At 55.7% G+C, this 20137-nt stretch overlaps 1 protein-coding gene and 1 long non-coding RNA gene across 3 annotated transcripts; one reads left to right on the top strand and one right to left on the bottom strand.

Moving 5' to 3' along the window:
* Nucleotides 1–1652: 1652 nt before the first annotated feature.
* SEMA3G (semaphorin 3G) lies at nt 1653–13042 on the bottom strand. 2 transcript variants are annotated; one of them, XM_055558350.1, is made up of 16 exons: nt 12873–13042; nt 11008–11168; nt 10828–10890; nt 10556–10675; nt 10202–10292; nt 9960–10076; nt 9592–9737; nt 9275–9389; nt 9113–9182; nt 8694–8838; nt 8164–8395; nt 7978–8069; nt 7298–7339; nt 6378–6606; nt 5977–6116; nt 1653–4675 (listed from the first exon to the last, which is right to left on the bottom strand). In XM_055558350.1, exons 1-16 carry the CDS (start codon nt 12979–12981, stop codon nt 4235–4237), a joined length of 2313 nt encoding a protein of 770 aa, XP_055414325.1. In that variant the 5' UTR covers nt 12982–13042; the 3' UTR covers nt 1653–4234. The 2 variants fall into 2 exon arrangements, with proteins under 2 accessions (XP_055414325.1, XP_055414326.1); XM_055558351.1 differs by having other exon boundaries at nt 1653–4672.
* LOC129635396 (uncharacterized) lies at nt 7297–12213 on the top strand. Its single transcript, XR_008706263.1, has 6 exons — nt 7297–7420; nt 9585–9744; nt 10480–10624; nt 11003–11097; nt 11703–11755; nt 11930–12213. It is a non-coding gene; the product is annotated as an uncharacterized LOC129635396 (long non-coding RNA).
* Nucleotides 13043–20137: the final 7095 nt, after the last annotated feature.

Raw genomic sequence — 20137 nt, 5'->3', positions numbered from 1 at the left:
GACCTGCCTCCTGAGGGCTGCTGCCTGCCTGTTCCTATAGTTGGGGGATTCTAGGAGTGTCTGAGACTGGACCCTGGCTTAGCAAAGAAGCCATTTGAGAAAGTAAAAAGGACTGTCTTCCTCCCTCATCCTGCCCCCGCTCTGCCCCTTACCCTTGCTTAGAAACTAGTCTTGTAGACTACAGGACAGCCACAAGCTTGGAGTGAACCCTAACCCTCCGCAGAGGACCATGCCAGACACAAGAGGAGCAGGAAGTGGGCTGGGGAGGCGGGCTGGGTGTGAGAGGACAGAAGCCAGAGGCAGGGCAGAGTCCAGGTCCCAGGAACACCAGACCGGCGGGGTGGCAGCATGGGGTGTCAGGTCCTGCTGTGGTGCTGGCCATGGGAAACCAAGATGTGTCTATTCCATCTGGGAAGTCAGGGCCTCCAGAGCTTATAGGCTTAGAAGGCAAAGATTAATTAATTAATCTCACATGTAAAGGGAGGGAATTAATCTAACCAGCATTTCCCCCAAAATATGCTCTTCAGAACATTAGAAACATGAAATGGCAGCTGCTCCATGGGGAAAGAAAGGCAGGGGCGGGAGGCTAGAGGACCACATGTTTTGGAAGGTCATATAGCACAGAGTAGACATGCTAGTTAATGAGGAATCATCGTGGGTTCCTCAGAAGCTTCACAGGGCAAGCAAGCATGCAGTGCACAGCTCTGTGGGGCGAAGGGGACAGAAATCCCGTATTTATCTGACTTGTCAAGGATCTCATGAGACAGTTGTTCCAAAGGACACCATTTTGGACGTCATTTGACTAACCTCTTTCTCGAAGCCCCTTTCCAGCTCTAGACCTGTTTGAGAAATCATAAAACAGGCCCAAAGACTAGGGGACATATAAGAGGAAAAATCTGGGAGCAGAAGATAGAGTGAAATTCCTGCGGCAGGAAATAGGGCTCCAGATGGGGGGATGGGGGGTGGGGTGGTGAGGGGCCAAGGGAAGTCCAGGCCCAGGGGGTCTTCAGGGAATGAATGGTGGTGATGTGGGAGCAGAGACACCATGCATCCCAGGGGAGAGGGGGGCTCCCTCCCTATTCACACACCCACCCAGCCCAGCAGTCCACACCACATGGTGCTCTGATGAGGCTTCTCAGACGGTAGTGGTGGCCTCACTTTCTGTGAGGCCTGGGTGCTTGTGCACGGGCCAGGGGGCAAAAGCAGGGGTCCTGCTCCAGGGCCGGGGTTGCAAGATGGGACTAATGACTGATGACTGTTAAGCCTACTAGTCCATAGCATAGGTTGAAGGGCCCATCCAACCAAGAGGCTGGGCTCTGTGGTGACTTGGGGTGATGTCCTTCCCATTTCTAAAGCAACCCTGCCTTTTCCTATCTCCGTCTGGCACCAGTGGAGTCTGCTCTTGGGGCAGGGGCTTGATGTCACGGTGGGGAGTGGGGCTGGGGGAGAGGTGGCTCCTGCAGCCTGCACAGTAGTTCAGACTCAGGGGCTCCCCCTCCTCTCCCAAAGCTGCAGCTCCCACAGCACAGCCTGCCCCCCTCCCCGTTCCCCACCCCCTCCACCCCCAACCTCCGCCCCGCCACCAGCAAGAGCACAGTGGCTTTAATATACGTTGGTATGTGGCTGCTGAAGACAGGCGCCAGGCCAAATGTTGTGTCACAAAGTCAAGTGTTATTGTGAAAAAGGAGCAGGCTGCCTACGTGCCAGCTGCTCTTTGCCAGCATTTTTTTTTTTTTTTTTCCTGGCTCAACATCTTCCTGCAGTTCCAAGAAGTCTCAGAAGTCCATGGGATGGGATTTTCCTAATTTAATAAGCAATCTCAGCTTCATAAGCAAAGCCCTCTGACTTCTTCCTTCCTCTGATACCCATCTCCTTGCCTTTTAGAAAAAACCACCCAGGGTGTTTTTGCCCTTCTGGCATGGACAGGGAAGGCCCCTCCTTTACAGCTCACATGAATGGCATCAATTTAGTACAGAAATACACAGACACAATAATGATATAATTACGTGATATAAATATTAGCTTCATCCCTTTCCCTGTATGTTGTGTGGAAAACCCCTGCACTCTCCTCACCAGCACTCAGGGGCGGTGACGATATAAAGAACAATGGTAATTATGAGAAGTGTGCTTTGAAGACAGAGAAACCACGAGGCCCATCCCGACAGATGAATACAAAAATAGAATTCACACTTAGAGGCATTTCCAGGAGTGAATAACACAAGGTACCATGGGGATGGCGGGGTGGAGATCAGTAGAAGCTATCCATATTTTCCAAGTGCAGGTGTTCCTTGTCAGGATTTTGAACTCTTCCCTCCATTTTCCAGAGTAACTTCCCCAGGGGACCCAGCCTAGTTGCCACTGAAAAAACTTGGGATTCGGGGGCAGAGCTGCTGGCAGCTCTGACATCCATGCCTGGGGCTCTGGGCTCTCCCACCACGCTCTTCCATAGCCGCTGTCTTCTCTCCCCCTCTCTTCTCCAGCCCCTCTGCACGGTGCTCCTCCGCTGCTTTTACCTGCTGACATCCCAGCCACAAGTGCCGCTGGCTGCAGGCTTCCCCAGGTGCTGTCAGGTTAGCCTCAGGACACATCTGGCTCACTTTCCATGCGAAGAGGGGAAGGGGCCTGTTTCAGATCCCAGTTCTCTAGAGGTGGCAGGAACCGGGAGGTGGGGAGTGGACGTGGGGCTCAGATGCAATCCAAGGCACACATAGTCTGGGTTTGAGTTCAGGCGGGCAGGAAGCCTTGTCTTTTTATCTGTTTTTTTTTCCCCCCCTTCCTTCATCTTGGTTTTTAATGGAGGGAATCTTGAACATGAGGCTCTTGTCCCGCTCCTGTCCATTTTGTGCGTCACTGACTTGTTCATATGCGGGCTGGGAACAACTTTTCATTTAGTCCTCCTCCTCCTCCATGCTCCCCAGCCCAAGAAACACATTACTGCTGATGGCAAAAACACCTCCCTACACACCCAGACAGAATGTGTCCTGGCTACCTGAGCCGGCAGCACCCCCCAAGAACCAGCAGGCTTTAGAAGCTTCCCCCTGCTATTTTCTCCCTTAAAAGAAAAATATAGGGTTCATAAATGAACCACCCATGACAAACCCTTATTTAGCAGAAACCAAAGATCCCAGGGTGGGAAACCTGTGGCTTCTGGGCTGATTGACACCTTCTAGGGGCCTTGAGAATTCCTGCTCCTGGGTCCCGTAGCCGAGCCTAGGGTCTCCTAACCTCTCCCCATCTCAGTCCTCTGTGGCCCCCTAGGCAGAGCGCTGCCTTCTGTCCTCACCACACAGCCTGCTCACACAGCTGCCACGTCCCCATTGTCCCAGCTGTGTGCAAGCTTGCATTGCCCTGGGAAAGACAGCCCACTCCTCTAAATACCCCAACTCCCCTCTCCCTATCTCCTAGTCCACAAAGATGAGGGACAGCTTCTCCCAGAATTCACCCTCTCCCTGCCCATTAACATGGAGACCCTGATGGTGGGGAGAGGCAATCCCATCAGGAGGGGGTGGGCATCTCAGGAAACATGCCTGGCAGCAACGGGGCCCGGGGTAGAGAAGTTAGGCTGGGAGGTTCAGGGAGCTCTAGCAGTCTGTGCTTCTGTGATTTTGAGAAGGAGAAGAGGGGGTGGGCAGTGGCAGGCAACCACCAAGACATCAGGGCACAAAGTGGGAGGGGGTTCTTGCTGTTCCACCTTCCCAGCGCCTCCACTTTCCTCCACCTCAGTCAAGGTAGGTCTTCTTAGCCAGTGCTAGCTGAGGGGTGACTTCCACCCTCCTTGTCTGCCTGAGGGCCCCCTGCCCAGACACCACCTCAGCCGCACCCACACACCCACTCTAAGGGTCACTCAGAATGGCCATTGTTCTGCAGGCTGGGTAAGAACCACCCAACCCTCTCGCCTCTGGGCACAAGCGGAAATGTGCTGTGGGAGCCTTGCTCAAGAACAAATAGCAGACCCACTGGGGTTGCCAGCAGCCAGAGGGTGTTGACTCCCGCCTGGGACTGAGAGCCCAGAGAGGGACGAGGAACAGGCCTGGGACACAGGGCCCTCCATCAGGCCCCAGCCTATCCTGTGGGTGGCCTGGAAGGGGCCTGGGGACAGAGATTCTATCTCTAAGAGGCCATCAGGCACATTAACCCCCTCTGCCCTAGCTGGGTGGGTGGGAGATGCTGGGGGCTGCTTCTGGCCACTCGGCCCATCCCAACCACCCCCTCCTCCTCCCTCCTCTATGTAGCCTCATACCTCCCGGGGTGTCCGATTGCGCTCGGCCTGCACCCGGCTCTTCACCTTCTTGCCCAGCTCCAGCCCCACCCAGCTCTTGCCCTTGGCCTGTTTGCCGCCGGTGCGGCTGCGGGAGGGGCACCACACTCGCTCACAGTACTCATCCACCCGGGGCAGGTTGGCGAAGCCGATGAGCTGCATGATGTCCTTATACCAGGCCTTGGAGTAGGGGGAGGCGGGGCCGCCTCGGGCTGTGGGCTCCTCTGGCCTCGGCTCCCGGGGGAACAGAATGTCGAGCTGTGCAGGCACGATCACCTCCAGAGCCAGGCGGACCACCACCTGGGAGAAGCCGTGCTCCAGCGTCATGCAGGTATAGGTGCCCGCATCCAGGCGGTTGAGCCTGCGGAACAGCAGCCCCTGCTCTGTTTGCAGGACGCGCTCATCGGTCTTCACCTGCTGGAGGTGTGGGAGGGCGTGAGGGCACCTGGAGCAGCGTTTGCCCCATCAACTTCTTTGCCCCTTGCTTTTCCACATTTGCCATCTCAGGGCTCATTCTCCCCTTCCCAGCAGCATGGCAGGCTCAGCGTCCTTGACTGAACTAACTGCCGGCAGGGCCTCACTTTCCCAGAACCCAGGACAGGGCCTGCGAAGGGGGCTTCTCAAAGGTTTGATTGACTGGTTTCTCCCCTCGTCAGAGCTCTGGAGCCCCTATCTTGGCCTTGGGGGCCCCTGGCACACATTCCCAGAGAACAGAGAGGGTTAAAGGGTATTTATGGGCTTTTTCTCAAGTCAGGGTTTACCCCCAGCCCCAGGACTAAAACTGCTCTACACTCGCCACTGTACAGAGCTCTCCCTGTCTTGGTCTGCACTGTTCACTCCCCCGACATTGAAGGGCCCACAGGCCCATCATGGTGTAGGAGGGGAGCATGGTTCCGATCCAACCCATCTTTGGCCTGGACCCTGGCTGGGCTTTAGTCCGCACGTGTGTACACCGAGGCTGCACTGCTTGGGTGGTGAGTGTTGTGTAACTCCATCTCATTGCTCCCCTGAGTCTGCCCTCCCAGGGAGACTTCTCAGTGCCCAGCCCAACAGCTGGCCCAAGGCTGGCCTCCCCCAGTTCTCAAGCTGGGAGGAGAGCCCCTCCTGTAATCAACCCACTCCCTCCCCTTCCCATCCGTGGGAGCAGCTTGAGAATGGCTCTTCACCCTGCCCCACCCACACCCAACCTCAGGCCCCAGAATGAAGCCATCTCTGGGGTTGACAGACTTTTCTGGATGGGGGAGGAGAGGGCCTAGGCAGACAGCTGGACTCTAGGGAGGAAGTGAGGGGCCAGGCAGTGTGTACTTGTGTGTGTGTGTGGTGGAGGTGTATGTGCAAGGGCCGGTGGTCAGGGGCCCAGGCCTCCTAGGGTGAAGGAAGACCCTGAGGAAGAGACCCCTTCAAAGATGAGCCATATGTGTAGGCATGGGAGCCTTCCTGACCAGCCCAGCCCCCCTTCCCTCTCCGCCATCTCTGCCAGGCCCTCTCAGACAGAGCCCAGCCCAGGGCCTGGGAATTTGTGGGCTGCCTGTCACTGGAGAAGTTCTGCCACATCTGGCCTGGGTGTTCCCAGATGGCAGGAACAGGGGCACCTCCTTCTAGGCACCCCAGGGGCCTGATGCACGCTTTTCTTAAGTTGATCTTGGCAGGTTCCCCCGAGAGCTCAGGGAGGGGTGTGACTCAGGACACGTGCAGGCTGGAGCCAGGTCCTCACTCACCTGCTCAGGCCTCTCGGCCCCGGGCCTCTGCAAGAACCAATGCGCGGCAGCCTGTGGGGACTTGGGCAGGCACTCTAGGAAGGTGCTGTTGTGCTCCGTGCCGTAGACGGTGGTGGTCGCCACGAGTCCGGCAGTCTCCTCTGGGGGAGATTTGGAAGTGGGCTCAGCTCAGGAACCGTAAGGCCCCCAGGACCACCAACTGACTCCCACAGCCCAGGGCCCCCCATGAATGTGACAGGGACTAGGCATCTGCTGATCCCTAAGCCCCTCTCTCTACCCAAAGACGCTGCACCCATAGCTGACAGGAGCTACACACAGAGAGAAACTGAGGGCTGCCTGTGACCACAGGAGCAGCCTGAGGCCACACTCCACAGGGGCGACAGGTGCCCTCCGCTGCTCACCCTCCTGGCTCTGGCCCAGGCACTGCAGGGCAGGGTTGCCATGCCGGATGTCCTGGCGGCGGAACCGCCGCTTGCTGGAGCCGGGCCGGTAGCGGGTGCAGGAGGCACCATCCCAGGCGCAGTAGGGGTCCCGAGCCAGGCAGCACTCCGCACAGGCACTGCCATACGTCTCGCACTGGTGCAGCTGCAACCGGGCCACGCCCAGCCTTGAGCCCACGTACAGCATTTGCTGGGAGGGACACAGGCAGAGCCCGAGGTGAGTCTGTGCTCCACACAGAAGCAGCTAGGCTCTCAGCCCCCTCGGCACTCCTGACATTTGCAAGAGTCTTTCAGAACCTCCTGAGTGCATTCCCAGAACAAAAAATGTTTATCACCCACCTGATCTACATCGGATCCGATGCTAGGGCGTGGAGGAGATGGGGCACACCTGGGGTCTTTTTTCTACGGGGCTTTTCCAGACCCTCCCAGCAGGAGACCTTTGCCTTCTACCCCAATGGCCTTGCCTCTGACTTTAGAGGTGAACTGCCTTGAGCAGTCCTAGCACAAAAGTAGAGATTTACCCAAAGATAAACTGGGGCAGATGAACTTGGGGAGGTTTTGCCACTTGCAAAAGGACACACAGCATGTCTCTAAAATCTGTTTGACATAAAATCTGGATCCTGTTTTCAAGCACATTTTTGTCTGCCCTGAGTTGCTGGCCTTTGTGGATCTCCCCTTATCTGAACACAGGCTCACTTACTGAGGGCCTCCCACTGCCCATGGGTTTCGTGCGTGGGAATCTCAGCTCCTAGCTGAACCCACAACCGTCATTGCAGGGCCTAATCAGGCAGCCCCAGGGCCTGCTGGGAAACAGCAGGGCTCAGGGAAACTTTAGGAGATCAGAGGAAGGAGGATTTGGCAGCCACGGCAGCTGCTCTTACCCTTTTGACGGAGATCTCCATCTCAGTGATGGGTGTTGGCACCTGGGAAAGAAGCGAGACCTGCCCTGAATCCCTGCTTTCAGCCTCTTCCAGCCTCTTGAGTGAAAGCCATCTTTCTCCCAGGTCAGTGCACTCCCTGGCAACTAAGGCCAGATGGTCTTTCCCACACATTGTGTTTTAGAAAGGTCCCCTCTCCCTGGCTGGCCTCCAAGGCTTGGCTAAAAGCACAAAGCTCTGGTGTCCCCTCCCACAGCCCTGTCCCCCAGCAATGAGGCAGCTGTCCCAAATCACCCATTCCACCCACTTGGGGAAGCTCAGCAGTTCCCCAAACACAGATGACCCCCTGCCTGACTCTGTAGAGGGGTCAACAGAACCCCTTGGGGTGTCAATCACCCCTCACTACAACTTGAGCCTGGCAGGGCTTTGTCAAGGGGCGATCGCCTTGGCCATCTGTCCCTGGGCCCCCCTCCTCTCAACTCACAGACTACGTCTCTAGGCCCGCAGTCATTTAGAAGCGTCGGCAAGGCCCCTGCGATAGTGAGGCCCACTGCCCACTGACTGCGGGTTCGGTAAAGATAGGCCCATTTCCCTCCTACACTTTGCTCCTGCTTCCTTGTAGCCAGGCCTAGACACAGGGATGGAGCCTAAGGGAACCCTCCCCATCAGTTCCCCCTGCTCACCTTAAACACCTGGAGCTCTTCCAGAACTACTTCCTCAGGCTCTGCAGAGCCCGCCCCCTGGAGGGCAATGACCTTGAGCACGGACCCTGAATCTGGGGCAGGGGAGGAGGGGTCAGTGGGAGAGGAAGGGGCAGCTCAGGTCCCCACACACCTCCCCTGGCCAGGCACCCCATGCAGCCCACCTACCAGTCCCCAGAAAGATGACGTCGTAGGTCCCGTCCTCTGCCTCCACACGGTCCACCACGATCTGACGTAGCTGCTGGGCCAGATGGGTTTTGACAAGGACAGGACGACCCCGCCGGGGACGCACGGGCCGGAACATGAGTGGGTGGGCTCGGGCAAACTGCAGCACCTCATCCGGGTAGTCCTTGGTGCTGCCAAAGGGTCGTCCTGGCTGTGCAGTCATCTTACTGGGACACTGTAGGCCATGGCAAAGGGAATGCCTGAAGCCTCCTGGGTTGTCACATTCCCCACCCCCAGTCTGTGTCTAGACTCCACTGGCTGTTCACACCAGCCTCCGAGGGACAGCTCGTGGACCCTTAGTGCTGTATGAGAGACTCCTCAGTGTAGTCAGGGCTCCGCTCCCCTCCTCACCCCACCCAGCCCAGCCGCTGCCCTGGGGCTTTGCGCAGACCCAAGCCTGTCCTTGGCATCTAGAGCCCCTCCCAGCATCTACTCAGCCCTCTTCCCTGCCCTGGTCCCAGGTAGATACTCACCATGCCAGGACGTGGAAAGGGCACCTTGCCCCCATAGGGGCCCCATTGGTGCTGGGGACCATCTTGGTGGGCAAAGGGCCCCTTGAAGACCTCCCAGATATCAGCCATGTGGTACACACAGATGGCATAGCCCTGGAACACAGCACTGCAGAGAACAGACAGGGATAGTCAGGCCAGGGAGGTTCTCAGAGACAGGAAGGGGGCAGCATAGTTCCATAGGGAGGATGATGGTGCCTGCGGTCAGCAGAGACGGGAAAACAAGGACACCCAGGCAAAGAATACAGCCACGGAGTCACCGAGTCAGGGACAGAGTCAGGGACCCCTGGCTAGGCTGGGACGTGAGAGCAGGGGCTCAACAGGGGAGGCCAGGGTGTAGAGACAGGGCCGGGGGTGGGGGTAAGGGGAGGCCATCTGCCCACCTGACCGTGCTGAACAGAGCGTACACCTCCAGGCTCTTCCCCGAGTTGGGCCACAGCAGGAACACGTCCTCTGGGAGACAGAAGGCCACCGCCAGTGCCCCCCACTCATGGGCTCTGAGCCCTCTCCAGCCCTCACCCCATGTGCTCTGGCCATGCCCTTACCCAGCTGGTCGAAGTGGGTCTCAGCACCGCCAGGGCCAGGCACGGAGCAGAGCAGCCTGGCCTTGAGGAAGGTGCTCCATTTGTTCACCAGCACCCGCTGGCCGCCCGCATCATTCTGGAGGGTGGGGGCCAGTCAGCCTTGGGGCCCGAGGACAGGCCGCCCCCTTTCCTGCTCCTCCACCCTCACCCTTGGAGGGAGGCATGGATGTCAGCCCCACACCCTTGCTTCAGTTTGCCTACTGTTTCAGGTGGGGACAGGGCTGGGAAGACGTGTATGGCCAGGATTCCAACCTCACTGTCCCTTCCACAGCTCTCACCACGCAGACGCGGCCCATTCGGCTGACGGTGACACGGCCCGGGCCTCCGTCAGGCGAGGGGACCGTCTCCGAGAAGAAGAAGTACACTTTGTCATCGTCCGGGTCGGAATTGTCAGGGATCCGGGCGGCCAGCACAAACCTGGGGTCTGGGAGGTAACAGGGAGGAGTTGGTAGGGCCCTCACGGGGAGGAACAGGGCAGGGGTGAACCAGTGAGGAGGAGAACAGGCGCAGGGACCCCAGGGACCCCAGTGGGTCTTAGGGAGTGGAGTGGGGATGGGCTGCCCCTCCGGTCCCCACTCCTTCCTCACTGCCGGTGCCAGGGGCAGAACCCAGTCAAGCCTTGCTCTTCACAGAGCCCTGAGCTCACCGTGCAGGAGGTTCTGGTCAGAGTCAGAACGCAAGGCTGGTCGGGGACCCCCAGACCGGAAGATCATGGCCTCATGCCCCAGGAAGTCGGCATTGAGGCCTGTGTACAGCTCCCCTCCTAGGGTTGGGGTGGGGGCAGAGTCAGGGGAGGAGGGCCAGGCCCTGAACCTGGCCCATCCCTTCCCAATGAGGCTGGCCAACCCCCACCTTTGTCATGCCGGCCCTGGCCTGGGTGTCACCCACCTACAAAGGCACTGGCGAAGGGACGACTGGGCTCGTGTGGGCATCTCCCCCTCCCACTTTCCATGCTTTGGGGCTCCAGATGGAGCACATGCTGGGGAGAGGGAGGGAGAGGAGTTACCTGGGAAAGCAGTGCCAGCCTCCTACCCGGGCAGTGGCCATTGCGTGCGGCTAGACAGTAGGGGTGGGTGGAAGGCGCCCTCATTCAGGACCTTGCCAGTAGGGGCGGCTCCCTGGCACAAAGGCGCCTTTCAGGCTCTGACCCCTCTGCCCTGACCCAGGCTCAATGGGTAGAATTCAGACAGTAGGAGGAAATGTCACAGCTTCCCAGCCCTCTGTGGGGCCGCTGCAGCTCACCTCTCCACGATGCCCAACAGCAAGGAGGGCACAGGTGGGCTGGAAGGCGCCAGTGCCACATGCCAGCAGGTGGGTCCGGTTGTGGGGGTGCAGCACCCGTACAAAGTTGGCGCACTCCACCTGGGGAGAAGGCAGGTGGGGGATGGATCTTGGGTGAGGGGAAATTCTACCAGACCATCAAGATCTGTTCCATGTGGCCCCAGCTCAGGCACCTGGGGTCAGGACCTGGGTGTGGGTCAGGGTCGGTGACAGTCCCTCCTGATAGCACTCACCAAAGGATCTCTTCCCTTGCGAACACACTCCTCTCTCTGTCCGGGCTGCGGTGGCCACAGGACCTGAAACACAGCCAGGTCAGCCTGGCTGACCCCTGACCTCACAGCCTCAGTTGCCCCAGTCAGCCTCCCGTCTGGAGTCACCTAGCCCTCAGAGAGAGTTGCTTCCCAACAGCTCACCTCCCGGGGATCCGGCCATGTCTGGTCCAACCGCAGAGAATAGATGGCATCACGGCCGCCCAGAAACAGTCGGTCGCGGTACTCATCCAGGTACATGGCCTGAAGGTCCAGGGAGCCCCGGGGCCCCAGAAAGATGGCAGAACGGTTGGCAAATAGGAGGTCTAGGAGGGAGCCGAGGGAGGGGGTCAGAGCTGCTGCTCAGCCCACTTCTCCAGCCAGTGTGTGGAGGTGGAGGGTCCCAGCTGTGCATCTACCGCCCCACACACACTCACATCTGGAAAATGTTTCCATCCACAGGGCTGCTGGAGGGCTTCTGGGAAGTGACTCCTGGGGGTGGGTGGGACAGGGGACTCAGAGCCCCCCACCCAGCCAAGCCCACCCAGAGGCCTGCCCCCTTGTCTTCAGTTCACATCTCCTTCCCCTGGCCTGTGTTCTACCGGCTCCTCAAGGAAGATGGCCCCACCAGCAGAACTTATGGCTGCAAGCTGGGTGAAGTGCTGGGAGAGCCTGGAGGAAGTCTGGGTGGTCTGAGTAGCATACAAAGCTGACTCAGTGGGACGGGCAGACAGGGGAGAGTGTTCCCAGCAGAGGGAGCATCTGCCTAAGGCCTGGGTGTGGGAGAGGCCAGATACGGCCAGGTGGATCTCTAGGCTCTGGTCCAGGGATATGGCTAAAGAGGGTTTTCTCCTCCATAGACTCTGCCTACCCAGGAATGGAGGTGGCTGTCTGCGGATGATGATCCCAGGAGGTGGGAGTCCTGAAATAGGTCTTTGGGGTCCAGCTAGGTAGCTGGAGGAGATGGGTGTGCAAACAAACAGCAGGATGTCTGGCCACCCTTGGGGAGGGGGGATAGCCAAGCCTGCCCCAAAGGTCATCTTTTCTATCCCCAAACACTCAACTCTATCCCCAAACTCATTAACAGCCTCTTCCAGGAAGCCTTCCAGGACTGACAGTACTTTGGAGTAGATTTGCCCTATTTGGACCTTTTCTTGTAGCCTGACTTCCCCCAAAGCCACAGCTCCCAGGGCAGGACCCCATTCCACCCCCTCCTCCCCAACCCCGCCACCACCACACTCCCTTCATACTCCAGAGTGGAGCCATGTCCCCTGTCCCCCAACTCTCCAGAGAAGGCCTGAGTCTCGCCCCTTGGACTGGGAGAAGGTGAGCATCCCTCTGGTTTCCCCATGGAGAAAACTCTGTGGCAGCCTGCGTCTCATCAGATTCAGAAGAGGCTTGTGCCGGCTGCAGCACAGCATGCTTGTGATCTAACAACATCCAACACAACCGGTTAGATGTGCAGAGGAACTTCCTGGGCCAGGATGGGCAAAGAAGGGAAGCCACACAGAGCCTCATGGATGGAGGGGAAGAGAAAGGCCAGCATTACAAAGTGGGCTGCCAGAGGCAGGAGTGGGAACAGGGTTGTGGGGATCGGCTGAGGGGCCCCCTCTTCCCCACTGTCTGCCCTGGGCAAGGAGTGCAGCTGAGAGTAGACAGATCCTCCAGACTTGCCCTCTCTGCCCCCTTCCCATCTCTCTCTGCCCACCTCTACTGAGCTCCCTCTCCTTTTCTCTAAGCCCCCTCACTCAGGTTCTCCCCCAGTGTGTCTCTGTCTCCCACCTCCACCCCGGTCCCATCTGCCAGGATTGGTCCGCCTCCCCCTGCCTTCCTCCCAGGAGCCTCTGGCAGCCAGCAGGGAGCACATGGCCGGGAATAACTGTAAAGTCCTTCCTGCAGGCTGTGCTAGGAGTGGCTGAATCCCCCCTCCGCTGGCAGAACAGACTGCCTGGGGCTGGCTAGAGTCCCACACCTGGGGTATAGCAGGGTCAGGGGCTCCACGGACGCGCACACAGAGTGCACTGCCCTACCTCGGAAGGAGAGCCGCAGGCGGGGCACGCTGGGGCCGGGGCTGGGACTGCCCCCCCGGAGGAGGAGGCCCCCCAGGAGGCAGCAGACGGCCCAGGCTGAGGGGGCCATGCTGAGGAACGGGCACCGAGCTGCTTGCAGAGCTGCCCTGGGTCCCGCGCTGCCGCTGGTTGTAGTTTGCTCATTAGCCGCCAGGCCCGCCTCTGCTGCTTATAAGGCAGCGGCTCCACCCAGTCCAAGGCGGGAGGAGGAGGGAGGGGTCGAGTGCCCCGCCATCCACCTGCAGTCTCTCCCTCCACCTCCGCTGGCCCAGTTGGTGGCTCTGTGTCAGAATAGCTTGTTCTCCATTTGGGAGACTTTTTTTCTGGCCAGACTATGATGGTTTATACGGAAATGTCCATAAACCCAAGTCCCTCGGCTCTAGCAAAATGTCAAGGGGGAGAGATAGCCTGGAAGGGAGATCAGAGGTTGATGAGCTGGATGGGTGGTCTAGCTGGGCTCTCCTTTGCTCCTTGCCCCTCCACTGCCCATGACAGAGACCCCCCACAGGCTGATTCTGTGCCCAGGTCCCTGACACCAAGAGTCCAGCCCCCTGAAGCCTTGGCCTGGCTCCCCAGCTCCCCTGACAGGGCCCAGGTTGCCTAGGGGTACTCATTCCAGCCCAAGGGACTCTGTGCTTTGGAAGAGGACTTGAGGGCCGTCCACACTTTACAGATCTGAAATTGGCAACAGATGAATGGCCAGACTTCTCCACCCAGGCCTATTCCTATCTGGCCTCCAGGCCCCACATCCCATTTCACTGGGTCAGGGAACAGGATTCACCTTGTGCCAGAGAAGCCCCGTTTGCCCCGCCTCCCTCCTCCAGTTCTCCCAGAGCCCCAGGGCCCAGAGCATCACTAGGTGAGTGGTGGGTTCTTCCCAGACTTCCCCTCTGCCTGTAGGCCCTATATCTATGGTTCCTCCAGAGTGAAGGTAGGGGGAGGATGCTCATACCCCCATTCCCTCTGCTCTGAGTGCTGATCCAGGGGACAGGAGAGTCACAGAATAGCGACAAGAAGGGAGATGAGGCTGAGAGGCTGAATAAGGACACTCGAGGAGACCCCCATCATCTCCTCAACAGTAGTCCCTGTCTCCACCCTCCACAGCTGCCACTCTACCCCATTCCAGACCCCTACACTCTGAAGCCTTGGGTGCTAAGATTTCAACCTTGAGCCAGAATCTTGGTGCTCCCAGGATTCTAGAAACTTACTGTAAGTTAGGCCTCCTGGAGAGACGAGCCTGAGCCCTCAAATGGCATCAGAGAATGAAAGAGGTGATCCAGGCCACATAGCAGCCTGAGAACAGGACTTGCTCTGTCCTGCCCCTTTGCTCCTAAAGGTGCTGGGATCCCACCTCCCTTTCTAGCTCATTTCTGAAAGGGAAATAGATCAATGTCTCTCTTTTAAAAAAAATTTTTTTTTTGGAAACAAATCAGTCTCTTGAGTCAGCATAAGAAGGACCCAGGGACCTGGAAACCTGTCTCCCGGTCCCCATCTCCTCTAGAAATACACGTGCCTCCTGACCTGGGATTGAGCAAGGGTCTACTCAGGAAGGCCATCCTTCCTCTGGATCCCCTGAAGAACCTTGGGCAAGGCCCTTCCCTCTCTGGGTCTCAGTCTCCTCCGTCCAGAGCCAGGGACCAGCCACCTTAGGGGTACCAGGCTCTATAAACTGGTGAGAGGTGCTTGTGCAGCGGCTGCCATGATGGTGGTCATATCCTGGGTCCTTGGAAGGGTGGAGTCCCTCTGCATCCATCTCCCCGGGGAGATGCTTCAGCCTGTCACCCAGGCCAGGGGCCAATGTCTAGCTGGAGATTGAGCTGGACAGCCCCTCAACCAGCATGTGGCCACCAGCTGTGGGCGGGAGGCCCAACAACTCAGCCTGCCAGCTCACCCTGGGGATCTAAGCTCAGCCAGGCCCCCAGCTGTGACTGCAGGGGAGGCCTGGGTTTACTCGGGCAGGATGTGGGGGCAGCCCATCCCACACTGCAGAAAAGCAGCCCATCGCAGGGGCTGAACTTGCATGGCCTCACCAGGTCCTCTTCCTCTCTGGGCCTGGCTCCGAGTCTAGGAAGCAGGGTAAGGATCTTCCGTAAAGATCTCTGCTTGCAGGGAATTCCCTGGCAGTCCAGTGGTTAGGCCTCTGTCCTTTCATTGCTGAGGGCCTGAGTTCTATCCCTGGTCCAGGAACTAATATCCTACAAGTTGTGTGGCGCGGCTAAACAAAACAAAACAAATTTTAGATCTTCACTTGCTGGCTGCAGTTAAGAAAAAGACCCCAAGGGTGCCCTTGATGTCTGGGATCAATGGGCCCAGCCACAGACATCTTGTGCCATCTAATGGACAAAGTCAGAACTGCTGGAGGTCCAAAAGCTGCTGGCTGGGTCAGGCCCTGGATGGGCAGCAGGGCCACCCAGCAGAAACTACAGCCTCTTGACCCAGCACACAGTAAGTAACCAGGCAACCTTAATATGAAGAGAGAGGCAGGGGCAGGGGGAGATGCTCCAGTGATTGCTTCTTGTTAAAATGTTTTAAAAGTTACTTATTATTATTTTTTCCTAAGTATAGTCAATCTACAATATCATATTAGTTTCAGGTATATGGCAAAGTTATTTGCATATATATATATATATATATATCCTTTTTCAGATTATTTTCCATTATAGATTAGTACACGATGTTGAATATAGTCCCCTGTGCTATACAGTAAATCGTTTTAATCTATTTTATATACAGTAGTGTGTATCTATTAATCCCATACTCCTTATTTATTTCTCCCCCCTTTTCTTCCATTGGTAACCACAACTTTGTTTTCTATCTCTGTGAGTCTTTCTATTTTATAAGTAAGTTCCTTTGTATTATGTTTTAGATTCCACATATAAGTGATATAATTTATATTTGACTTTCTCTATCTGACTTACTTCCCTTAGTTTGATCATGTCTGGGTCCACCCAGTGTTGCTGCAAATGGCAATATTTCACTCTTTTTATGGCTGAGTAATATTCCATTGTGTGTGTATGTACGTTTGTTGTTATTTAGTTGCTAAGTCACGTCCAGTTCTTTTGCGACCCCATGGACCCATAGCCCACCAGGCTCCTCTGTCCTTGGGATTTTCTAGGCAAGAATATTGGGAGTGGGTTGCCATTTCCTTCTCTAGGGGATCTTCCCGACCCAGGGATCAAATGTGCGTCTCTTGTGTCTGCTGCATTGGCAGGTGGATTCTTTACTACTGTGCCATCTGGGAAGCCATGAACATGGGGTGCACGTCTTTTTGAATTGGAGTTTTCATCTTTTCTGGACATATGCCCAGGAGTGGGATTGCTGGGTCATATGGTAACTCTAGTTTTCATTTTTAAAGGAACTTTCATGATGTTTTCCATAGTGGCTGCACCAATTTACATTTCCACCAACAGTGTAGATGGTTCCCTCTTCTCCACACCCTCTCCAGCATTTATTCTTTGTAGACTTTAAAAACTTTTTTGTTAGAAAATAGTTGACTTACAGTGTTGTGTTAGTTTCAGCTGTACAGCAAAATGAATGTTCTATATGTGTCCACTCTTTGTTAGTTTCTTTTCAGATATAGGTCATCACTGAGAATTGAGAAGAGTTCCCTGTGCTATACAATAGGTCCTTACTAGTTACTTACTTTATATATAGCAGTGTGTGTATGTCAGTCTCAGTCTCCCAATTTACCCTCCCTCCACCCCATGCTTTCCCCTGGTAATCATAAGCTTGTTTTCTACATGTATGACTCTATTTCTGTTTTGCAAATAAGCTTGTTTGCCCCATTTTAATTTTTTAAATATTTATTTTTATTTATTTATTTGGCTGTGCCAGGTCTTAGTTGAGGCATTCAGGATCTCCCATCTTCATTGTGGTATGTGGGATCTTCAGTTGCAGCATATGAACTTTTAGTTGCACAATATGGGATCATGTTCCCTGACCAGGGGTCACACCCAGGCCCCCTGCACTGGGAGAGCAGAGTCTTAACCACTGGACCACCAGGAAAGTCCCTGTACCATTTTTTTTTAGATTCCACCTATAAGCGATGTCGTATGACACTTGTCTCTGACTTCACTCAGTATGACAATCTCTGTGTCCATCCATGTTGCTGCAAATGGCATTGTTTCACTCTTTTTATGGCTGAGTAACATTCCATTGTACATATGTACCGCTATTTGTAGACATTTTGATGATGGCCATTCTGACTGGTGTAAGGTGGAACCTCATTGTGGTTCGGATTTGCATTTCTCTAATAATTAGTGATGTTTTGCATCTTTTTATGCAACAGATAGCCTGTTGGCTATTGGCTATCTGTATGTCTCTTTTGGAGAAATGTCTATTTAGCTATTCTGCTCATTTTTTGATTGGGTTGTTTTTTTCATATTGAGTTGTATGAACTGTTCATATACTTTAGAAATTAAGCCCTTGTCTGTCAGTCATGTTATTTGCAAATTTTTTCTCCCACTCCATAGGTTGTCATTTTGTTTTGTTTATGGTTTCATTTACTGTGCAAAAGCTTGAAAGTTTGATTAGGTCCCATTTGTTTATTTTTGCCTTTATTTTCTTTTGCCTTGGGAGACTGATCTGAGAAAAGATTGCTACTATTTATGTCAGAGAAGAGGCTTCCCAGGTGGCTTAATGGTAAAGAATCCGCCTGCAGTGCAGAAGCTGCAGGTTCAATCCCTGCAGGGGTTGGTAAGACCCCTAGAGGACAGCATGGCAGTCCACTCCAGTATTCTTGCCAGGAGAATTTTGTGGACAGAGGAGCCTGGTGGACTACAGTCCATGAGGTCACAAAGAGTTGGACACGACTGAAGCGACTTAGCACAGCATGTCAGAGAATGCGTTCCCTATGTTCTAGGAGTTTCACTGTGTCATGTCTTAAGTCTCTAGGCCATTTTGAGTTTCTTGTGGTGTATGCTGTGAAGGAGTGTTCTAACTGCATTGCTTTACAGGCATCCAGTGCTTGCTTCTGATGGAGGAAGTCAAAGGAGGCTTCATGGAAGAAGCGTTATCAGGCAAATGATGACACAGCCCAACAGAAACGGAGAGGACTGGACAAAGCAGAATGGTCAGACCCGGGGGCTGCATGTTGGGGCATGCAGTGGGGTGTACTGACGGCAGCTTGTCAGTCTGCGTCCACCATACAGCTGTGTGAGGTGCTCTGTGATGCTCCGTGTGCCCCCAGGCGGGCTTATAAAGCATGCAGCCCAGCTTCTCCCAGCTCGAATTCCGTGGTAGAAGTACCTGGGAAGATTGGATGCCCTTAGCACTTCCTCCACCAAAACCTCATTCTGGAGCACAGATACTGGGAAAATCACAGAACTCCCTACCCGTGGACCCCTTCTCTTTTTTGTTGGCCATGGTCCATGGCATGTGGGATCTAGTTCCCTGACCAAGGATTGAACTCTTGCCCCCTGCGTTAGAAACATGGTGTGGATCCCTTCAAGGCACCATCCAGCAGCCCCCTTGTACCCTCTTTGTAGCTGGCCCAGTCATCCTCCTAGTTTGTTCACAGAGGGCTCAACTCTTGGAATTTTCCTCCCCTCCTTTGCTTATACCATTAGCATCCCATATCCCGTGGGAGTCCCCAGCCTATGGTCCTTGTCCTCCTCCCCCACCTCAGTTACCCATCTTCCAAGTTATCATCAATGAAGATGTGACCTTCAGTGTCTGCATTCAGAATATTTCCTCCTCTGATTCCACCTCCTGCTCAGCATCCTGCTGCCACGATTCTTTCCTCCCTGCCTCAAGCTTCCTCTTCCTTCCTGTTCAGCTTGGATCTAGTCCCAGGGCTATAAACAGACCCTTGACACATTCCTAGAGACCCTGGCCCTCTGAAGTTCTGCCCCTGCATCTTGCTTCGCTCCTTTCCCAGCTTCACTAGATTGCTCCCATGAGCATATTGGTCATTCCCTAACCCACCTCCTTAAGTGAGCTTCCCTGGACTTTACATCTCCCTTCAGCTCCAGCTCATCTCTCTGTTCCCTGAGTCTTTGCAAAATATCACCAGCATTGTCCACACTTGCCATCTCCCCTTTACCTTGCCTCATTCCTTTGCCCTTTGTAGTTGAGCTCCCATCCCACAATTCCAGTAAAACCCTTGTGTCCAGGGGGCCAAGACCTCGGGGCCTCCAAATTCCCTAGCTCCAGAGTCATCAGCTGTCTTCAACGCCTCCTTCCTTCCCTCCTGGGGCCTTGGGCCCTTCGCTTACCCAGGGTCTCTCCCACCCCACCAGCACATCCCCTCTCCAATCCCCATTGTGCACTCTGCTGGTTTCCTCACTGTACTCATCTCTTCTTTGTCTTCCTGAGTTTACTATAAATTCCACAAAGTTAGGGACTGGGCCTCCCTCTGAAAGGTCCGCGTGTTCAGCCAGTGCTAGACACATAGTCGGGGTATGACTAAACCCTGGAATGGCACACAGGCTGGTGGTGCCACCCACTGTCACCCTGCCTCCTATCCTGAATGTCATTCCTGGGTGTACATGTAGGTCCTTCAGTTCCAGCTCCCGAGGGCAGGACGGAGGGGACCCGTCTCCTCTCCCCGATCTCTCCAGGGACCAGGCAGCTCCCACCAGCTTTGGCCTCCGCTGAGGCATCTTCAGAATTCCAAGACCATCTCTGGAATGCGGGCCTGTCTGGAGAATGCCAAGGCTGGGGCACAGGTGGGGAGGCTGTGGAGGGGCTGGGCGGAGCGCAACAGCTGCTGACGTTCTGGCTGCAGCCTCGGCACTGCGGCAGCTGGCCCTCTGGTAAGCACCACTGCTGACCCCTCGCTTCCCTGGGGTCCCCCATCTCCCGGAGGCCAGTCTCACTGTTCTGTCCGTAGCTTTGGCCTGGGTACCCCCAGGTAGCTGGGAGTCACCAGGCCCCATGCCTCCACTCCCTGACAGGGAGTGAAAGTGGGTGCTGGAGTCATGAGGTTCACAGGAACTGGGAGTCCTGCCCATCAGGACCTGTTCATCGGAGTCCCCGGCTGGGAGCCAGGTGGCTCTGCTCTCCCCAGACTCACAGGATGACCCTGACAGGCCCCTCCCTGAGCCTCCCTGGGCACCAGGGTCCTTACCTGTCAAGTGAGCGAGGGGAGGTAGAGTAGACGATTTGCCACTGGGTCTGGGGAGTCAACATTGCCAGCAGGAAATCTAAGTGAGTGGGCAGGGGGACTGGAGCCACAGGCCAGAGTTTCCCCCCCCGCCCAGCGTCCTGCTGCCCCCAACCAGACG

This window comes from Bubalus kerabau, chromosome 20, assembly GCF_029407905.1.
Source record: "Bubalus kerabau isolate K-KA32 ecotype Philippines breed swamp buffalo chromosome 20, PCC_UOA_SB_1v2, whole genome shotgun sequence".
Lineage (NCBI taxonomy): Eukaryota > Metazoa > Chordata > Mammalia > Artiodactyla > Bovidae > Bubalus > Bubalus kerabau.
The sequence above is the reverse complement of the archived record's forward strand: the minus strand, read 5'-3'. Positions and strand labels throughout refer to the sequence as shown.

Bases quoted from the DNA above. Each gene is read 5' to 3' on its own strand.
- SEMA3G (XM_055558350.1), bottom strand. From the start codon at position 12,981: ATGGCCCCCTCAGCCTGGGCCGTCTGCTGCCTCCTGGGGGGCCTCCTC. The intron at 11,169-12,872 runs GTAGGGCAGTGC...GCTCCCTCCTAG, and splicing joins CCTGCGGCTCTCCTTCCGAG to ACCTCCTATTTGCCAACCGT. The intron at 10,293-10,555 runs GTGAGCTGCAGC...CCCTCTCCCCAG, and splicing joins CTGTTGGGCATCGTGGAGAG to CATGTGCTCCATCTGGAGCC.